General features: G+C 42.3%; 1 protein-coding gene across 6 annotated transcripts in view; it reads right to left on the reverse strand.

Moving 5' to 3' along the window:
- The window catches only part of GRID1 (glutamate ionotropic receptor delta type subunit 1), a 722825-nt gene that overhangs the window by 73794 nt on the left and 626587 nt on the right, over positions 1-22444 (reverse strand). For all 6 annotated transcript variants that reach the window (XM_082222335.1, XM_082222336.1, XM_082222334.1 and 3 more), the window contains exons 9-11: positions 8693-8794; positions 6149-6346; positions 2133-2457 (exon numbers count right to left, since the gene is read on the reverse strand). In XM_082222335.1, the coding sequence (XP_082078461.1) occupies positions 2133-2457; positions 6149-6346; positions 8693-8794 (625 nt within the window). The remainder of the gene's footprint in view (positions 1-2132; positions 2458-6148; positions 6347-8692; positions 8795-22444) is intronic.

Consider the following 22444-nt stretch of genomic DNA (forward strand, 5'->3'; position numbering starts at 1 on the left):
AAATTATGAGCAAGAGACTATGGCATTAGTTATATCATTTCTTGCTGTGTTTTTAAATCATTTATAGGGATAGATGATTCCTACACAATTGTGCTTCTCCTTTAATTCAAAGGGACATTTGCTATCAGTCAATCTTTGATTACACCTGTTGTTGGTTGCTTAATTTAAAGTGCTTCTTTTTTTATATTACTGAAGCTTGTGAGACAACTATCTCAATGAGACCACATTTAGTGGGCAACGTTTCCCATTAAAAGTTTTGCATCTTGCTCCTCTCCCAATTTCTTTTCTAACAACCTTGCAAGATGCATCCTTGTAATTAAGGGGGGGATTACTTCCATGCGGTAATCAACAAAATTCAGCTTGAAATGCAAGACTTCAAGTGAAGTCAGTTGACCAAAGAACACATTCGGGAATAATCTAGAAAAGAAGAAGAAGATCTCTACAATTCTATTTGTTTTGGTTACAGATTTGCTTATCTCTAACTTTGAAATTAAAGGGCCAGAAGATTTTTATATGTAGCTGGATCATTCCTATTAACTTGTGGAAGGCTAAGGAATAATGGAACAAGCTCTAATCTACTCTTCACATTATTATTTACCAAACACTAGGCAGGGTAGGACCATTGTTGTCTTTATTTACTGTCCCCCCTTTTGCATTTCTAGAGGCATCTATTTGGACTAAATGGAATTTGATCTGATCCAGTTACATTCTTAGGAGTCTGCTTCACTGCATGATGAGATACTGCCGGCTACAGCATGCATTGAACTAACTCTCCCCCCAGTAGGAGCACAGGCTGAAAATAGGTATAATACTGACACTGCAAAAAGAGTGCAGCAGTTAGGGAGGGACGTCCTTTTAGTGTTGAACGCCACAGTGGACCCTGCACTCCATGGAAAATTCCTCTTGCCCTTTAACCTCTGCTCTTTCAGTCACTGATCAGATTCACATACAGAGTTTAGCTATAAGAACAACAAAATGATGTGGTGAGGATTTTCCGCATGTTCAAAACAGGGATGGAGGAGGAATTAAACAGATTTATACACTGAATCTGGCAGTTTCACTCTGACCGAGTCTTGTTTACATCGGACTGCCTATTTTACTGAGTGCCCTCAGCAGCTCATTCATAGTCATCTACATTTCTGCAGCATAATTATGTAACTGCATTACAACATACATGTTATTTCAGAGGTACACGCATTTCTGTATTTATCCGTTTATGTGCTGGTTACTTTAGGAAACCTGGGTTGTATATGCATAACATATGTGAGAGTTGTTTGGGATTCTTCTGCTCCAGTAACTTGGGCTCAAGGAGGCAAGGTAGCTTCTGCGTTTGAGACAGACCTTGTATCAGAAAATTTATTTCAGAGGCTCAGCTAGCTTTTATAGGGCAATGCACATCAACTGGAGCTACAGTTAGCAGCTCTTGACCGCTGCGAGTAATTTTTACTCCAGTCACTTTTCAAAAAGTTCACCCTGCACTTAAGACTAATGGCACTTAAGGCCTTTTTTATAGCCACAAAGCATAAATACTACAAGAATTTGCTATAAATATAAATGTATATAGTGGGGGGAAACTTCAGCACATTTACATAAGCCATAAAATACTACCCTCCTAATGTCCTAAAATAACAAACAAAACATATTTATATGGGTGTTTTCAAAAGTAGAATAATTTATATGTGGGGGTATACTGTAAACCACCCTGCGAAGGGCGGTATAGAAATTTAATAAAGAATAATAAAATCATACCTTGTTCACTCACAAGTATATAATTTGGCACAAAGGGATTATTTTGGGTCAGCTTAAAAGACCAACATAGTGTTTTGTGTATCACTGCCCTAGAATACTACTTTTAAAGTGTGAGGGAGAAATAAAATAACAACAACTGAAAATGAGACTTTAACAAGCAGCTCGGAGTACAGAAATATACATGTTTTGTGCGCTGTGAAATCACGCTATGTCAACTCAAAGCGTACTGTCAGTAGCAGAACAAGTTCTGTAATGTACCCTTCAAGCAGTTATTTGCGAAAGGTTAGTCCACAGCCTACCCTTTTGTGCTGAGACTGAAAAGTAGTGAATAGCCATCAGTACTGTGGGTTTTTTGTCAGACAGAAAAATACTTGACCAAGTACCTTGCTGAACAAAGGCCCCGTATACAATCCAAATGGCACTGTGAAGTGTGGAGGAAACGGAGGCAGTGGACTGAGAAGAGTTCTGGGCTCTTACTGCTTGGATTCGGTTCAGCACAAATATCAGGACGCCAACAACAGGGATGGCCGCAGCGATGCAAGCCCACACCGCAAAATCAAAGGGGGCAAAGAGAGAAAAGATGTTGATCTTCTCTTCTGGTTTCTTGATCAGGATTCCTACAGAATAATCCATATAGCGCTTGCTGAAGTCTACAACACTCTCCCGTTCCGGTGTGATAGTGATGGCGGAGATGGCCAAGTCAGCTCTCTGCAAAGGGAACAGAAACAATGGTCAGAGCCTTTCCTGGTCCAGTGGAACTATTTGCCATTCAGCAGCAAAGGAAAGGTGGGAAGGAGGGAGAAAAACTGCTAGGTTCTGCTCCAAAAAAGTTATGGTGGAAAGGGGAATAAACAAGTCCCACTCCACCAAAGACCAGGACTAGATGCAGCAATCTACTCTGGCTATTTGCAAAAAGGAAAAAAAATTGCATATCTAGCCCTGCTGAACTGCAGGATGAAGTGATTGGCGTCAGGAAGCACCACAGAGCTGGGAATAGATGAATTGGTGCCTAAATGGTGCTGTAAGGCTTTCTAAAGCAAGGAGGGGATGCCATCTGAGTTCCGCTTCAGGCAGCAAAACATATTGGACTGGCACTGGCCTCTGCATATTTTAAGTCCTTCAGAATGAAGAAGGGCTGGTGACATTATCACTGGTGTGGACACAGATTCTGGTGGGGCATAAGGGCACCGAGTTAATTAATTTTGGGTGGAAATTCTCCTGTTTCCTTCTTAGGCTGCAGGTGATGGCATGAAGGTTTCAATGTTCTACCATTATAAAACAAAGAAAGAAAGAAACGGATTTTCTACCCATAGAAAACTAGAATACCACTGGGAGCCTTTCTCTCTTGCATGCTTCCTTTCTTTGTAGGGGAGAGGGCGTTGTGAAGAACATTCAGACTAAATGGTAAAGTCCAGGGGGGGAGGAATGCACGGCATGATTTTGTTGCGTATGCAAATGAACTATAATTGCAGGACCCTTATCCATTCAAATAAATTTCAGTACCCAAGGTCTGGGATTCAAAAGGCTGGGATGTGCTGAGTGGAACTGCGACTATTGACTGCTTCAAGTGAAACAGTAGGTCAGCCTATGTCATAACAAAGCTCCTTTGGAAAGTCCCCTCCTTGTCCACATCACCTTCCCATCTGCGGCATATGTGGGGCTGCCCTTTGAAAAACACAATTCCAAAACCACGCTAGATGTGCAAAACATTTCACTGAACCATTATGAAGAAGAAAGCACAGGGTGCTGGTGATTGCTTATTACTGCATACAACTCACTGTATGAACTATTAATCTTATGTGCTAACTTGTTTTTGTACGCACTGTACTCTACATCAATGCATGAATTGTGCTGCAACGATGAATAGAAATAAACAATTGGAAACAAGGTGGAGAAGTTTGCATTCCTAAAACGATTTTGCTGTGAAGAATAACATGCTGATGGTGTCCCTTTAACACTTAGCAGGAAAGGGACAGATCAAAAGAGGAGCCCCATAGTCCTGTCCAGGCATTCTGCCTGTGTGTGGGATTTGCATATGAGCTCTATACCAGCTCCCACTTCCACTTGTGGAAGGTGATGGACTAAAGCAGGGAGCTTCTCCAAGGCCTTCCACGACACAGCTTCTCCCTATACAACAGCCTTTCTCAATCTTGAGTTCCCACATGTTCTTGGACTAAAACTCCCATCATCCCTAGCTTGCAGGATCAGTGGTCAGGGATGATGGGAACTGTGGTCCAAAAACTGCAGGAGGCCCAAATTTGGGAAACCCTTGTCAAGGGTTGAGAAAGGCTGCTCTACAACTTGGAGGTGAAGCTTTGCATGCTCAGCGCTGCTCATGTGTAGCTTTTTTCACATGCGCAAAATAGCCTATCCTGAATAGCTCCCAAAGCAGATTGATTTTCTGAGGACTGAGTCTGTTATTTCAAAGCAACAAACAAAGAACGAAGGTGACATGAACACCCAGGATAATAATAATAATAATAATAATAATAATAATAATAATAATAAATTATACGCCGCCTATCTGGCTGGGTTTCCCCAGCCACTCCGGGCAGCTTTCAACAGAACATTAAAAACAGAATAAAACTTCAAACATTAAAAGCTTCCCTAAACAGGGCTGCCTTCAGATGTCTCCTAGTTCGGATAGTTGTTTATTTCCTTGACATATGATGGGAGAGTGTTCCACAGGGTGGGCGCCACTACCGAGATGCTTTGAAACAGTGATAAGATTAAGGATATTCCTGTACAGCATTATAGCCATAACAGTTTTTTGATGTTATGTTTTGCTTTCATTTGCATTTTAAACTTTCTCCGAGCAGATATGCTAGGTGACAAGCAATACAGTATAACGCAATAGAGCAAAAGTATTAGGAAATGGCCACACCATTGAATATAAATGCCTAAGATTTCATTCTATTGCTATGACAATGTTCAACCTCGGTCAGAAATGAAGTGATGTTTCCTACAAAATATATTCCAGCATCTGTGCTCCTAAGGATTAAATGGTGAAATCTGTTCCGCTTTGCTTTAAGCAGCATTCACTTAATCCAAGTGAACACAAGTGCCCCCAAATCAGTTGTGACTTAATCACTTTGTGATGTGTTTTCCATTTTCTACATTTTAAAAGTCTCTCTCTCTCTTTTTAAGGCAAAACTATAACTTGCTCTTTGGGAAACCACTCAACTGTTCATTATAAAATAGCATTACTATAAAAAGCATGCATCTAGCCCACTTGGAAATCAAGGTGGAGTGGCTTTTAGTAAGAAAGCGATAGCAGAAAAGATGCCATAAAGCATGTAAGGGGAATTCATAGTCTGCTGTTGTGTGCATATAATGTACACCCCTATTTGTAAGTTCCATCCTTTAGCCATTTCACAAAGTTATCTGTTTTAGAGTGGCCACTGGATTTCTCCTCTAAACAAAAATTCAAGTGCAATTCCAAATTCCTCCTCAGGTGAAACATTTGCAGAATTTCAAGGGGAAACCAAAAAAAGTGTGTTGACAAATCTAGCAAAGTTTCACAGGGAGAGATTCCTAGGATTTCACTTATAGGCTAAATTGAAACAGGAAGTTTGTCTTTAGGGAAAATATCTGAGATATTCAAAATAAGCCGATATTGTTTCAATAAGGCTAATGAAATCTTCCAAGGATTTCTGGCACATCCCAAGTATGTACATTTTGATGTTAGAAAGGCAATATTCCAAATATTAGTCCTTTAATTGCAGTAATTATTACAGTGGCAATATTTTGAGACAGGCATGTTGTTGTTGTTTAGTCGTTTAGTCGTGTCCGACTCTTCGTGACCCCATGGACCAGAGCACGCCAGGCACTCCTGTCTTCCACTGCCTCCCGCAGTTTGGTCAGACTCATGTTTGTAGCTTTGAGAACACTGTCCAACCATCTCATCCTCTGTCGTTGACATGTTACATATCCTCAATTTAGGTCAAATCCTATACCCATTTACCTGGGAGTAAGTCTCATTAAGCAGGTATAAGGGATTAGGCAGGTATAGGATTGCCTTGTTGAGTTCATTCTCCAATTATTATTATTAATTATTATTATTATTATTATTATTATTATTATTATTATTATTATTACAGTGGTACCTCTGGTTGTGAATGGGATCCGTTCCAGAGGCCCATTTGCAACATGAATAGAACGCAACCCACAGCAGCACGTCTATGCACTATTTCTACGCATGCGTGTGACATCAATTTGCGCATCTGAGTATGCACAAACGGTGAAACCCGGAAGCAATCGTGAAGCAAATGTATCATGAAGTAAACGTAACATGAGGTATGACTGTATTATTATTACCGGTAATTGAATTTATATACCGCCCTATACCCGGAGGTCTCAAGGCAGTTCACAGAATATATCATCTTTCTGCCCTATATACCTTGTTAATTAGTTCTCCAATCATGCCATTCCATGAGCTGTTATGGAGCTGCTGCCCGTATCTGCCATCTGGAGATTGATATATTTCATACTTGAAGCCCAGATTCTTCGAAAGTGCATCCAGGACGTCAATAGAGAATCCTTTATAGCGCTTGGGCTGTCCAAGTATATTCTCAGCCACCATAACAAAAGGTTCTTCCTGAGAACAAAGCAAGGTTTAAGCTGATGCTTAAATGGAAATTTAAAGATGATTAATCAAAGATAGTCCAGCTCACGGTATCAATGGCACCCAGAATGGTAATGTTGCCAAGCCTCCAGCACTTTAGCTTCACATTTATTGGATTGACTTTCCAAGGGGGGGCGGGGGCAGGGAAAGACTTCCAGGATAAAAGTGAGAAATCTGTTACTCGTTCTTCCATTATTCATAATTTTAAACCAACCCAAAAATAAGTCTTAGAGTGGCTGGCCCCCCGAGGTACTTTGAGAGTTAATGAACTGCACTTTGGAAACCACAAGACGACAAGGGATCCTGTAGGGTGATGGTTTCAATATGACATAGTCTACACGCTCACTTGCCAGGGGGATGCCAGCCCAACTGATTTTACTGCCGTTGCTCTTGGCTATCTATGCAAAGTGCTGCTGACATCTTCTCGGGGGTAGAACAGCTCACCTCCTGGACAGACAGGAGATCTGATCATGACCCTTAACAGCTGGAGGGGAGAAAGCGAATAACAGATTGTGTGTGTGGGGGGGGGTGTCCTAAAGATCTCACTGAAGCACTCTAAGTTGCTTTAATGCACTGTGATCTTAGAGAATAGCAAAAGCAAAAGGGAGGGGGGACAAAGAATTGAAGCTGCGAGGTGGAGGGGGCTTGCATACATCATATTGCAGACTAGAGTCTCTTTTCAACTTGGATTTGACATCACAAACAAGCAACTGGCATGCCCATACACTTTTGATACAGAAAGAAAACAACATATTGAGGTCACAATGTTCAACGCAGCAAATAACTTCTAAGCTAGGTGCTGTTTTTGCAAGTACATTGTAGGAGCTGCAGTAGGTTAGGAATCAGCCTTTCTCTATTTAGTTTATTTAGTTCAAAATCTGAGCCATAAGTCAGATAGCACCCTGCAACATTTTAGTGTGTGCGTGGAATCCCACACCTCTAGAAAAAAACTCATTATCATTGTCAATGGACATTTCTAAAGGAAGTTATAAAACAAAGCATGGAGACAACTCTAAGATGGCAGGCAGCACCTTTGGCAGGCAGCACCTTTGCTAAGGAAGCTTAAGCACTGTTGCTAAGTTACCAGGTGAAGGAATGTTGACCATCCCACCTTAGACTCCCAAAGCAATAGGAAAAAGCAGGAGAAGCCAAATGGAGGGTAATGCTGGGGTAAGTTTGTTCAGGCAACTTCCTCGTGTCCACGTTATTTCATCCACTCCCCAAACATACTGCCTGGTATGAAAGCGCTTACTGAAAAGAATGAAGAGGCCTACCCCTGCTTTAAATTAAGAGTGGGAACTTGGGTGCGGGAGATAAGGATTTGGGTCTGCTGAGGGAGTTTAGAGTGTGGGGAGGGAGATTGGTTTGACCCCAGCCTAGAAGGTGTGGCGGTAGGGGCTTCCCCACACAAGCGCAAAAAAGGGGAGGTAACTTGAGGTAAACATGGGAGAGTTGTGTGGGGAGGCACTTGAGAGTTAACAGGAATCTCAGCTCCTACTCTGCCCTACATGACAAAGGAGGTAGAGGACAGATATAGTCCCCCCACACGGGTGGACAGCTAGAGATAAACCTGGGGTGGAATGGAAAGGTTTTGTGATGTGGAGTTGGGCTAAGAGGAGAGGGAGTTTTGAATCTCCAGTTCTCTACCTTAAACAGAGAGAGGGAAACCCTGGGCAATGTAAAATTGAGGCAGGGAGAGCAAGCATGGCAAGCAAAGTGAGCAGGGGGGCACCCCCTACTAGTATATATTTATTAGCTCTAAGTGTTACATAAGTGCCATACTGTACTGCAATGGAATATGGGAGACCACAAAGAATTATGAGCTAGATGGACCAGTGTTCTGACTGTTTCCTGTGTTCATCAATTGATTGTCAATGGCCTGCTCTTTATTCTATGCACCTTTTTTTTTGTATTTTAAATTGCAAATCAACTTGGGTGCCTTGGCAGAAAGGTGGTATAAAAAGGCAATACATAAATAACATTTTGATACCTTGACACAACATTCATAAACTCTAGTTTCACATGGCCCTTGCAGTGGAGAATCTGCAAAAATGGAAATTCTCATGGCTGTTTTCCTGATTAGACAATACCATGCATAATGTGCTGCAGGTGGCAAGAGAACTGAACAAAACCTTTAAAGTGTATGCGTGGGGGAAATAAAAGATGGGTTAAGGAAGGAAGGAAGGAAGGAAGGAAGGAAGGAGAGGGAGGGAGGGAGGGAGGGAGGGAGGGAGAGAGAGAGAGGGAGAGAGAGAGAGAGAGAGACTAGCAAGTAACATTTCTGAGCATTTTGCTTCCTCAACTCAAATATGGTCATACCAAGACAGTCACCACTTTCAGTGTTAATCCTTGCAAGTCACTGCCCAAGCGCCGTTCTTGCAGACTGCCGTTCAGCCCCTTCTCAGAGTCCCATGTTGCCAACTGCAAATGGAAATAACACAACAAATATGAAAAGGAAATAATACATTTGTAATCTTTGCATAAAATACTTCAAAGAGGAGTTAGATGAGAAAGATGCGTGAAAACACAGAAAAGGCTGAGAGAGCAGAAGAACGAAATGTTCTATTATCCAAACAATTTTATGATCATAATTACAGAGCTTTAAATGGGTTGCACAAGAACATTGGCCGCCTGTATTATTTCAAAACATTCGTTCCTATAGATCATTTTTGTACATCTTTAGTCTATAGCAAATTGTTTGTCTCTTTATCAAAATGGTTGCCTAGGAGTTCTGTTCCCATAATTATGCACATTCATCTCAGGGCATTTTTGCATTTCTGACTTGAATCAGTGTTGGTTTGAAGCATCTGAAACAGGTATCTGACACCACAAATCTGGACTGTGATGCATACTCTGTTTAATCATGCATGCCAGGACATTAATGGCAGTTCACCCAGTTCAGCAATGGGCGACATTTGTGGCCCGGTGCGTGGCTTCCCCGTCCTCCTGCAGCCAAACCGTCTTGCCAACCATTGCTCCGTTCCCCTGGCCATGGTGGGGCCTTCTGGGTTCCCACCAAACCCAGATTCAAATTTTGATCTATGTGTAGTGGCCTGGGGGGCAGGGCAACTGGAGCAGACTGAGTTGCAGCAGGCTTCACTCTGGTCTGCTCATAAACAACAAAATAGGGAGCGGAGCTGCCGCCAGCCGCGCAGTCAGCCTCAGAGCGTTGAGGGACATCGTCAGAGGAGAGGTACCAGAGAGAGACTCATCGGCTTCTTGAGCAGAGTGGCGCCAAGGTGTGGCCTCCCTGAGCAGAGTATTGGGGTGGGTTGAGCCCTCTGAAAAGCTAAAGGCACTGGGTGGTAATAGCTGTCCAAGCGCCATGGCGCAGTGGTAGCAAAGGCGCCATTAGGGATATGAACCATGTGGAACATTGTACCAACCTGATAAATTAAGCAAGCTGAATAATTGCAAAACTTAAAACCATATTCACACAGAACAGCATCATAAAGTTGGAAAGTCCATCAAATCTAATGGCCTGTCACAGTAAATGGCACACATGTTTCAAAGATAACAAAGGCGGAAACTCCTCCCACTTTGAGAAAAAGCCACAGACTTGGTCAGATCCTTGTCTTAATGTGATGAGAGGAGAGGCACTGTTCCGTGATCTCAGATGTAGATATAAGCTTATTACCAAAGTCTGGAAGTAACTTTTTTTCTTCATTTTTAACAGTACACAAATTCTGGATCCTATGATCACCTTCAGGGCTGGCCCACACATGAGGCAAGGTGAGGCAGTCGCCTCAGGGCAGCAGGTTCCAGAAAGCTTGGTGGGACAGCAGATCCAGTCTCCATGCCACTTGCCATCGCCACCTTCTCCACCATGTGCATAGGCGGCAGTTTGTGTGTGCATGCAGCAGTGGGCACATGCCAAAAAGATGTACAGTGGGTGTTCTTTGGCATGCAGGCATGTAGCAGAGGCGGGAGTGGCATTTTGTGTTTTGCCTCTAGCAGAAAAACGTCCTGGGCCAGCCCTGATCACCCTTCAGCACTTATGACTTACAAAACTTAAAACTGCATTCTGTAGCAGTCATTAGGGGTATGCATGTGGTTTCTGTAAAATCAGTCAATTTCCTTTCCAGCACATTCACTAAAATAAAAACGAAGCAAACAAACCTCAGCATCCGCATTGTCTCACACTGGCTGCCGTAATGCTGGGACACCAAACAACACAGCAAGTGAAGCCAGAGGGGATAGGAAAAACAAGAACCCTGATGCCTGTTGTCCCTGCTGGCCAGTTGGCATTGCAAACACATCAGGCAGCACTGTGACACTTCGTGACAAAACCCTGCCACTGGGTTTTGTTCAAGGGTGCCACAACTTGGCAATCATATTCAGGGGCGCTGAGAAGAGGACACAGTGAAAGCTATTAATATAAGGGAAGGTTGCTTTAAGATCCTGTCTGCCACTGATTCTGGGCATAAAGTGCCTGGCAGATTGTTCCTTCCAACATTTGTTTCCCAAATCACATCACATCCCAACTCCACTCATTCTGACAATATGGCACATCTGTGGATGGTCCAGGGAGGCCATCGTCATCTTGTGTGATGTTGGCCACCTGGTGCCACCCACCTTTGACTGTGCTGGACCTTCCATTCCTTGGTCGCTAGGCCAATCCAAGTAGGGGTATATTTAAGAGAGCAGCCAAGTGCAGCTCTCCCTGTTTGCTCAATGCTGAAGGATTTTCCACCCACCCACCCAGACTATTAAAGGTCCACCCAGTGGGGAGCTGGCAATTTGGCATGTGCACCTTACTATGGTTTACTTGGTATCTGGGACCAGTGAGGATTTTTTCCCTGCAAGCAAATTAGCCAGCTTGAAGGTTTTCGCCTACCTCATAGCAGATAAGGCATTGGGCTGGATCCTTAGTTGTGGGGATACCCCATTAGAGGGGTTCAGGAGGAGTGAATCTGTCTGGGATTCCACAGAGGGACCAATGGGCCAATATACCTCTCCCAATGGTGGCCTATGCAGGGTCATTGCACGCAATCCATGTCAGGGGTGGCTCCCCAGCACAGAGTCAACCTCACTGGGTTCCTATTAGGTAGCAGGCGAGCTGCCTGATGCTGGATACATGCCCAACGCCTTAGCCAAACCTACTCTTTCCTGTAATCAATAAAGTTATGGCCTAATTCAGCCCAATACCAGTCTCCTGTGTACATTCTTTCAACCCTCTCTGCACCAGCCACTGACGTTATATCCCTGTGGTGGCAATTTCTCTCTCTCTCTCTCTCTAATGTATATATTTAATTCCAATAACAAATCGCTTCCCACGTCAGTGATAACAAGAATTACGCAATTTCATGTACAAAAAGAGTTATAACGATTAAAAGCACTTTCACAGGTAAAAATAATTTCAAATCCCATACAGATACAGCATGGGGTAAAAATCTCCACTTAAAAAGACTCCTGGAAGGTCTTCAATAGGTGCTGAAAAGACAACAGGAACAGCCTTACCTGTGACTCTTCCTTAGTTTTAGATATGAAATACTAATGTGGTGGAGTACAGAAGAAAGTAAGAGCTGCTGTTTCCCAAAGACTCCTGACTGCCTCAGAGAGAAATGAGGGGTCATTGTGCTCCTGCCAGCTTCAGTGAGGCAGAGAGAGACTAATGCGCCTGATTGCTGATGCTGCCTTCTTAGAACAAAGCTGGCCACTGTTACCTAATGATGACCATTAATGATGACACTGTCTACCTGAAGGAGACAAGTTGTGCATTGTGAGCTAATGATGATGAGGCCTACTTGAAGGAGAAGGACTGGCCATTGTGACCTAATGATGACCCTGCCTATTTAAAGGAGATGGATTGACCATTGTGATCTAATGATGGGGGGCGGGAGAGAGCCCAATTATGGTCAGCCAAGACCCCAACAACTAGAAATGTGTTATCAGGGAATACAAAGCCCTATTTCTCAACACATTTTCTTCCCTTGAACCTCCCTGATTAACATCTTGGGACTTTCAGAAGAAACTGCTTGCACAGGCCAATTGAGTCCAGCATCCTGTTCGGACAGTGGCCAATAAGTTGCCTGTGGAAAGACAGCAAGCAGGATCTATGCACAGGAGCATTCTCAGCTCCCGCGATTTCCATTATTTGGAATTTAGAAGCCACAGAGACAGAGCTAGCCACCCTTTCTTTTTGCAGTGCAGAAGGTATCCATAAAATTTAGAAGCAATCTTCACATTACTGACAGCTATTGAAGTCTCTTTTATACTGATGAGCTTGGCTAGATTTTAGTAATCTAGGGATGGCTGCTAGTTTCGTCAGTTGTTGATTCCTTGTGTTTCACCTCTGAGTATTAAATGATTTTCTGTGTTTTATTGGAATGGTTTACATATTATCGTTTGCCACGTTGTGAGAAATTTTCTGAAATACAGGATGTAAATTTATTTTTTAAAAGAGGAATATTAAGAATCTGTTGTGTGCAAGAATTATGGCAGGAATGCTTTGACAGAGTATGATCAAATGATGAAAATACAAGCTACAGAAAAGGAGATTTCAGCTAAACATAAGAAAGGACTTACTGACAGAAAGAGCTGTTTCACAGTAGAAGGGACTTTCTAGGAAGGTGGTGGGATCTCTTGCCTAGAGGCTTTTAGGCAAAGCTGGATGGCCATCTGTCATGGATGCTTTATATATGATTCCTGCATTGCAGGGGGCTGGACTATAAGACCCTTGGGGTCCCTTTCCAACTCTACAATTCTATAATTGTATGAATACAAATCTAACCAGTGGGAGGGTCAGTTTGGTCAAATAGTGCAGGGTCCGTTCATAAGGGTAGAGGCGGTCCTTGAGGTATTGCGGTCAGGAGTCATCTAACACACAAAATCTTTTGATCTTATTAAATTTAATAATGACTAAGTCTCATTGAAATCAATAAAAAAGGTAGTTGTTACTTACTTTGGATGGCTAGGGACCTTTCTCTTTAAGGCTAAGTATTTGTTAAAGGTAAAGGTAAAGGGACCTATAGGTCCAGTTGTGACCGACTCTGGGGTTGCGTGCTCATCTCGCTCTATAGGCCGAGGGAGCTGGCATACAGCTTCCAGGTCATGTGGTCAGCATAACTAAGCCGCTTCTGGCGAACCAGAGCAGCGCACGGAAATGCCGTTTACCTTCCTGCCGGAGCGGTTCCTATTTATCTACTTGCACTTTGACGTACTTTCGAATTGCTAGGTTGGCAGGAGCTGGGACCGAGCAACGGGAGCTCACCCCATTGCGGGGATTCAAACAGCCAACCTTCTGATCAGCAAGTCCTAGGCTCTGTGGTTTAACCCACAGTGCCACCCGCGTCCCTTCAAGTATTTGTTACCTTTGAAGAAATCTGAATAAATTCAGCACCAAGGCCAGGGAATTCTGGAAATCAGCCAGCATAAGTAAGATTTTCTATTATGTTTGACTCAAAAAAAGAAAAAGAAAAGAACTACAATTTGCTTCTTGCATATTAAACAGTCCAAAGAGGAGGAGAATTTCTCTAAGGCATGCTTATAGTTTCCTTTTATTTCATACCAGCCAGCACATAAAAATCTTTTTTGTATGCAAGGGTAAAATTCTACACTGCATTCAAAAATAATAACGATGCAGATAAGGTTAATAACAGGACATGAAGAAAGCCTTTTACCAAAAAGGCTCCCCCCTCCTCTGAATCTCTAGGCCCCTAACCATCCCATTTGTTCACAAATGTGTCGATTCTGAGTTGCACTTGTTCTAGGAGGCAGGAATGCATTCTGTAGGATCGATGAATTTATGGATACAGACACCTGTTTTTGACAGCTGACCTGTCAAGATCAGTGCCTGAAAAACTAACTTCCAGCACGGTTAAACCAAATGAGTCCTGCTGCTGTTTGATAAGACTTGTACAATCCTCATTCCTTTCAGAAATTAGCTATACCTTCTTCCAGGACTCTCAGAGCCAGAGGTTACACAACAGTCATCAACTGATGCGAGAGATAACAGCTTCTAAATCTGTAGAAATTTATATATAAAATAAAGCAAGAGATAACAGCTCCTAAATCTGATGATGACAAACAACTGCTCACAGGCATCAGCCAGTTATAGAACAAATCTGTTGGTCCCCAGAAAATATATCTGCCAAGGCAATCCAGTTTATTTCATTTATTTTTAAATTCTTGATTTACTGAATTGTGAAGTTGGCTCCCTCAGATCCCATAGCCCAATATTTTATTTTATTTGTTAAGTCACTTAATAAACAGCAGTTTCAATAGCTAAATAATTCGCCAGGTCAGTTAAATGAGAAAACGGCATGTACATAACCAGAGGAATTGACCCATGCACAAAAAGGGACAGAGTCAATGCTTTAGGACAAATAATATCAGAGTTTTGATATAAGAAAATCAGAATGACAAGAACTGTGGATAGCCTTGGCATAAGGATATTTTCAGGAAGTTTAAGGCAGTAGTCTCATTTTGTAATTTTTGAATGGTACATGGAATTTTCTTTGGGGAAGGTAAACCGGAATATTTAAAGGTGTACAATCCATTTTACATTATTCACATTCAGAAAGTCACCAATTAGATTAGTCAGGATTAAGCAATGCACTCATTAAATAAACTTTCATGCTTTCTTCCAATCTCTTGACTAATGAGCAGAAGAAAATGGTTGTGCTTCTGGTTAAACCAAAACAAGCTATTGGAGAATTTCCTGCAACTTCCTCTTGGTCTAATCACAGGTGAAATATTAACTTAAACTAGACAGAAAGAATCCTGCTTACATATGCAATTCTTATATTTGTGTTGTACTGTTTACTGTGGCAGATTGTTTCAATGGATTTTCTTTTAAACTTTCATTGGGTATTGATTTCATTTTGTAACATATTTGTGTTAAATATGTTGTCTGCTCTTTTAACATCCATAGTGAGATAATCCTTGTAACTGGAATGTCAATATTCCGAGGATAAACATAATCTGTATCCATATTGTAGGGGGAAGTATTGGATTAGCTCTGTTGCCAGTTTAGTGTGCAGCTTCAGCTATCAAATATGCATATAGGTCCAATTAGGGGAGAAATATATAGGCAGTTATATTTTACTTCCTGTCTCGCTACTGACCAAGCCACCTGTGTCTGCATCTGGTAAGAATTTTAAGGCTGAGTAGGGGAGACGTTAGCAGACATCCAAATGAGACTTTTTAAGGGTTGCTATCCTGAATTCAGATTGCACTAAAGCCTCCTGGCACAAAGAAAAATATAATGGCTGATTCCCCATCCCTGGAAATACAGATGTTACTCAGATCTTGTTTCCATCCTTAGAAGAAACACACAGGTTTCTTGGTAGGTGGCCAAGAGAAATAGGCATTCCTTACATTAAAATAAGTAGAGATTCGTTTTAGGTGTGCTATGTAACAAAAAGAAAGTCATTATAAAGTTGGTTAGAGCATGATGCTGATAATACCAAGGTCACAGGTTCAATTCCCAAACAGAACAGCTGCATATTCCTGCCTTGCAGGGGGCTGGACTAGATTATCCTCAGGGTCCCTTCCAGCTATATCATTCTATGATACTATAAGCCAGATTGGCAGGGGCATAGCTAGCTGCCCTGGCACCCACAGTGGTGGAGTGGGGCAAGCCACCCACGGGGGTGGGGAGAGTCACTCACGGAGGTGGGGCAAGCTGCCCACAGGGGTCACCGTGGCAAGCCACCCATGGGGGTGGCACGGTGATCCACCCGGGGGGGGCAGCATGGTGATCCGCCCAGGGGCATGGCCGGCGAGCTGCCCATTGAGTCCGCCTGGTGGGCACAAGCCCCATGTTGCCGTTTCAGGCAGCGTGGAGCCCCAAGCCACTGCGTCACTCCCAGGAGAGGAGCGTGGCTCAGGCACACTGTAAGGCGGTAAGCGCCACCCCCCCCACGGTGTGCCATATTGTCACCTCCTCAGGGATGACACCTGGGGTGGGCAGCACCCCCCACCCCCTTCCTACGCCCCTGCAGATTGGCCAGCTTTACCTCATAGCTGAAGAAAAGGCTAACTTGGGGTGTAAAGTCCCACCTTTAGGTTGCCTAAGATGGTCTTCCTCCAGTTTCGAATTCCCTGATAATGTGGCTAAAGTTCTTTTATCATTTAACCTAAGGAAGAGTTCGGGACGCGGGTAGCGCTGTGGATTAAACCACAGAGCCTAGGACTTGCCAATCAGAAGGTTGGTGGTTCGAATCCCCGCGACCGGGTGAGCTCCCGTTGCTCAGTTCCAGCACCTGCCAACCTAGCAGTTCGAAAGCAAGTAGATAAATAGGTGCAAGTAGATAAATAGGTACCGCACCGACAGGAAGGTAAACAGCATTTCTGTGTGCTGCTCTGGTTCGCCAGAAGCAGCTTAGTCATGCTGGCCACATGACCCGGAAGCTGTATGCCGGCTCCCTCGGCCAATAAAGCGAGATGAGCGCCGCAACCCCAGAGTCGGCCATGACTGGACCTAATGGTCAGGGGTCCCTTTACCTTTAAGGAAGAGTTCTGGAAAACGCAAAAGCTTGCACACTATTTGGATCGTGGGCCTGTCACTGTCTCTCAGCCTAACCTAGCTCACAGTGTTGCTGAGGTTAAAATGGGAAAGGGGAGAGTTGTGTATGCTGCTTTGATCTCCTTAAAGGAAAGGTGGAGTATAAGCACAATATATAAGCAAACAAAGCACTTGGAAACATTTTGGATGTGACTTGGGAGATACCAAATTCTGTACTTTTGCATCCCAGGAGGGAGGCCTGGTAAAAATGCTTCCCCCTGCTGCTAAATTGATTGTAAATGCAATTCTGGATTCCGCAACCCACTCCAGCACCTTGACAGAATGAATGATTTTGTTCTACCTTCTGCACAGTGGAGCCGAGAGGTTCTGCCCATCTCTGCTGTTAATTATCTAAAACATTGCTTATCTTTGACTTCTATCCTGGGCCAGTCACAACACAACAATGATTTGGTTTGAGATGGTATTGCATCCTAGCCAATCTGAAATGTACCTGGCCCTGGCCCCTTCTGATGCAGAATGTCAGTGCTGTTCATGAATGTCAATCCTGAAAATTCCTTCCTCAGTACATATACAAACGCAACTAGGGCAGCCAACTTCCAGAGTTCAGAGCATATCCAATCAACTTGCTAAAAGAGGTTTAGGTTGTTCCTTCCAGTCGATAAATGTGACTTCTGCTGGTAAAGTGCCATACAAATTAACGGTGTCATATAATGGATAATAAACCACCACTACAGAATAATGGCAGTGTGAAGATTAAACAGCATGATTTTATATTGAACAAATCATTCTAGACAAACTTCATTGCCTTCCCAATACAATCACAGAATTCAAATTCAGGGGAAGGGTGGAGGAAGGGGTAGGTGGTATCTAAATTTTGGTAATGGGTTTCAACTTTTGCTCATGAAATCTTAATCATGAGAATATGAGCATTTTTTCCCTAAAAACAATATTGCACAGATATTTACTATCAGGGAACTACAATGCATGCAGAACAAAAAAAATAATGTTCTGGGGTACACCTTGTGGCAGCGTCATGGTTCAGAAATACACACACACACACACACACACACACACACAAAATATCTTTGTAGAGGGAGATGAGCTTTCTGGTCAAGTGTCCAAGGAAGCTAGTATCATAGAAAATATAGCTCTCTGCAGCTAGGGAATTATGCAATGGGTCTGTGCAACATTATTGTGACTGTGGTCCCTGATGCAACATCCATAAAATCATAGAATTGTAGAGTTGGAAGGGACCTAGAGGGTCATCTAGTCTGCCCCCCTGCAATGAGGAATCTCAACTAAAGTATCCATGCCAGATGTCCACCCAAGCTCTGCTTTAAAACCTCCAAGGAAGGAGAGTCTACAACCTTCTGAGGTAGTCCATCCCACTGTTAAACAGCTCTTACTACCAGAATGTTCTTCCTGAAGTTTAGTCGGAATCTCCTCTCTTATAACTTGAAGCCATTGGTTTGAGTTCTAGCCTCCAGAGCAGTAGAAAACAAGTTTGCTCACATTAAGTAAGGTGGTGCTGGCAGGGAAGGAGGAAGAGACAGAGGCATATACTGACCCATTTCAGATTAAAACTGAACCTATGGTATACAGACCGGAAACTGTTCCAAAGTGGGTCCAGGTAGGAGACACTAAAAATCCAGCTCATCCCCAATTCAGGACCCCCTTCAACTTGATTAAAATATAGCCTTAATAAAATATACAGCTTCATCTTGAATTAATGGCAATGAAAGTTCACATTTTCTATAAAGGCTTACACAGTACTATCCACCAAGCTGAACATAGGGCACAAGCCATTTATTGGTAGCCCATTAGATTACTGTTTTTTAGCTGCCGGCCTAGAACTGCAAAACCTGGGATGAGGAGATGAGGTTTTAAGGATCTGGAAGGCCACCAGATATGATTGGCAGGCTCTGTTAATCTTCACGGGTCACAATTTATGCAATGCAGTGCTAGAGAGATACCATAAAAATGGATAGTGCTTCCTGCTACGAGAGAAAAAGGAATCTATTCTGCTGAGTTTATGATTCTTTATTGTAGAGGAGGTGAAATTCTAAAAAGTTATGTGCAGTCACATTCTGTAAGATACATCATTAACCTAGACCAAATTCAGTGAAATGCGTTCTTCTCTTTCTTGGGAATCACTTGCGTTGCATTCAAATGTGTTGGGAAAGGAGAACAAATGAATAGCTGTCTCTGCCCACACTGAGGGGAGCACAAATGCCAATTGGTGACAAGGAGGCATGGGAAATGTGAGGGGAGCCACAGCAAAGGCCTGTGGGGGCCACATGTGGCCCACATATTGTGTCTATGTGCTATATAATATACTTTTAAAACACAGAAACATTGCAGGAACATCCATTTACTTTGCTGATTTATATATTGCTTTATGTACATACCATGTCCTGGCGCCATGTAGTGAAGTTGTGGTTTAAAAAGACAGTAAATAAATGAACAAATAATCCAAATATTGGCTACTTAAAATATTTCTTACTGGTAGATAACACACAGAAGCTCAGTTCAGACATAAATGAACCACGATCCTAGTTCAATATCCTAGCTAGTTAAGCAACTGTAGTTTATATAAAGCAACTTCCCAAGTTTAGTCAAAAGAAGAAACTGCAGCAAGAGCAAACCAGTAGCAGAAACTTTTAAACCTCCACTCCTTGGGTGCCAAGAATGAGGTGGATAAATGAACCTCAAAACTGATACTCTTCCCTCATGGTTTGTTGTTACTGGGCCAATACCCATACACAAGCAAACACACAAAACCAACACTGGTTTTTGTTTTGTTTTTACAATTTATGTAACTGGACCACGGTTGCAGCCAGGGTTATCTATCTTAGCCTTGCCACCATCAACTCAATCCCACTCAATAGATTTCTCCTAAAAGATTAATCTTTTTAAGACTGCTGATTCATAGGGCAGCCACATCAATTGATTCATCAACTTGATTAAATAATTAAACATTTTTGGCTGGATGAAAACAACAACAACAATGGCCCAGAGCAATGAGATCAAATGACAAATGACAAAACTAAGGCAACTTGTGTCATTTCAAAGGCTCACGGTGCTAATATTCTTCTCCCTGCAACCGATGCCTCGATGAGCCTAAACAAAAGCCAAAAGGTTCCGAACTTTAAATTTATTTGTTTGTTTATTATTAAAGATGTATTGCACCCCTTTCTTCAGTGCTGATAACCAGCTGATAAATGGAATTTATGCATACCGATAGAAGAAGCTCATCAAACCTTAAATGAAAATAAACAGAGATGGAGGCAGCTAAAAACAACAGATCAAGCTAAAGCAGTCACTCACTACTCTCCGGAGCATCATGGAAGCAGCCAAGACAGACACAGGGCATGTGGAAGCCAGACACCAGTGCTATTCCTGCCTGAACCTTCCTCTTGCATGTTCCACTGAGCAGCAGCAACCAACCAGGCAGCTCCTCCTGCCTCACACCCTTTGCATAAGCTTGCAAAAACTACTAAACTGCTAGTTCAGATAAACTACTTTGCAACGTCCTCCTGGGAAGTGCTTTTTTCCCACATAATGGGAACATGCTTTCCAGAAGGTCAGCTGATAATCAGTTAAGAAAGGACCTGTAAGTCTTTATGCTGGCAAAATGAAGTCTTTAACATTGCCGATAATGCAACGTAAGATCCAGCCACAGTGAAGAATGCCTGAAGTCGCAAGGGATTCAGTGCGCCCAACTCAAATCGATGGGACTGAACTTTGCTTAATTTTGGAGGCATTGCGGCCACAGATTCTGGAATGTGTGTTTGGCTGGATACAAACATTTAAATAGATAATGCATTTTTTTAAAAAAAATGGTTTTCTTTTTGTTATTAAGATTTTTATTAGGTTTTCATTACTTTAACCAATTAATTTCAAACTTCAAACATACATTTATCTTATAATCACCTTCCCTTCCATGCTGTTTTCTACTGCATAATTCATATTCCACAATTACATCACACATGTCATCTAATTCCTCTATTTCTTATATTATCATTTCTTCCTGTTGCTCAGATTTCAAATCCTGCCCACAATTTCATTCTGTAGTTATTTTCCCCAAAAAACTGGTTTTATTTTCAAACCCACCTGTTTTGTACTGAATTTCCAAACACTGGCAGGTAAAGGAAACTTTCTCTAGTTCTGTGCAACTAGACTTCAATTATGATGCTCTTTCTTGCCTACAATGAGCATTGATGATGTTAAAACATTAATTTAGATCAGACCTGTACACCTTGCAGCCATCAAGGCAAGCAAACATGCATTTGACAAACATGCCCCCTTTACTCCCCAATCCCAGGCAAGCGGCAAAATAAATAAATAAATCCCATTTTATAGAGTTCCTGGTGGACCACCACATATGACTAGGATGAAATCAGCTCAGTGCATCACAAACTGTGCAGGCGTGCATTATATATTGCTATTAGGAACCAACAATCATTATAACATTTCAAAACGGTTAATATTTTCCCTGGGTTACATTAGTGATGTCTAGGGAGGTCACAGAAGCTTGAACAAATGTATTGGCTGACATCAAATACATACTGATTGGAAACAGCAGTCAACCAAAAGAGGTTGTTATAAGCACAGGTTGTTATAATGAGACATTGAGGGTTATAAATACACCGTGTCCACCTGTGGCGAAATAAATTGCTCCAATTAATGCCAATCTTTAAAGGAAGAATGACCACAAAACGCTGATGAAGGCAAAAGTAGAAGGAATTAGAGGAGGACTTTGGCAGTTCTTAAAATGTAAGCTTAAACTTGAGTGAGAAGCATTCACAATAAGTAAATGCAACAGCAACAAAAAACGACAATCCATTCTGAGATATGCATATGGTAGTGGCAGTCATTTATAGTGTCATAAAAGTTTGTGTTTATTTCCCATAGGGCTCAGAATTGAGAAGATGGTGCATTATTAACAAAATGCCAGTCATTATGAGAGATGGAAGCGAAGAGGGGCCATATTGTGCAGGCACCAGCACAATGCATTTCTGTATCCTCTGTACACATATATGCACCCACCCCCCACCTCAAGCTATAGTTAAGGCTAACCAAAGTTTGCCCGTGTTTGAACAATATGGTAAACTATAGTTATTTTTTAAAAAAACAAAACAAAACCAGAAGCAAAGGCTTACTCCTTGCAGCTTCACCAGAGGAGGAGTGGGACATTTGACCAAGCCCCAAAATCCACTTTTCCACTTATAACGTTGCATTTGGAAAAGAATGCATCACTTCAAAAGCCTAAAATATTGGAAACATATGGGGGGGACGGGCCATTTGTCTAATAAAAATACTGTTCCGGGGCTTCCCACAAAGTTCCAGGAAACAGTATTTACAGGGTCAGTTTTCTTGTGAGTTGAGTGTGCTGAAGAGACATATATACCGTATTTTTCTGTGTATAAGACTAGGTTTTCCCCCTAAAAAATAAAGTCAAAAATTAGGGGGTGTCTTATACATCTCCCATATTTTCTTAAATCTGAGTCCCCCAAAACAGGGGGTTTCTTATACATGGGGGCGTCTTATAGACGGAAAAATATGGGGGGGGGTTGTGTGTGTGTGTGTGTGGTGTGTTC

The sequence above is a fragment of the Podarcis vaucheri genome, assembly GCF_965113315.1.
Source record: "Podarcis vaucheri genome assembly, chromosome: 5".
NCBI classification, from domain to species: domain Eukaryota; kingdom Metazoa; phylum Chordata; class Lepidosauria; order Squamata; family Lacertidae; genus Podarcis; species Podarcis vaucheri.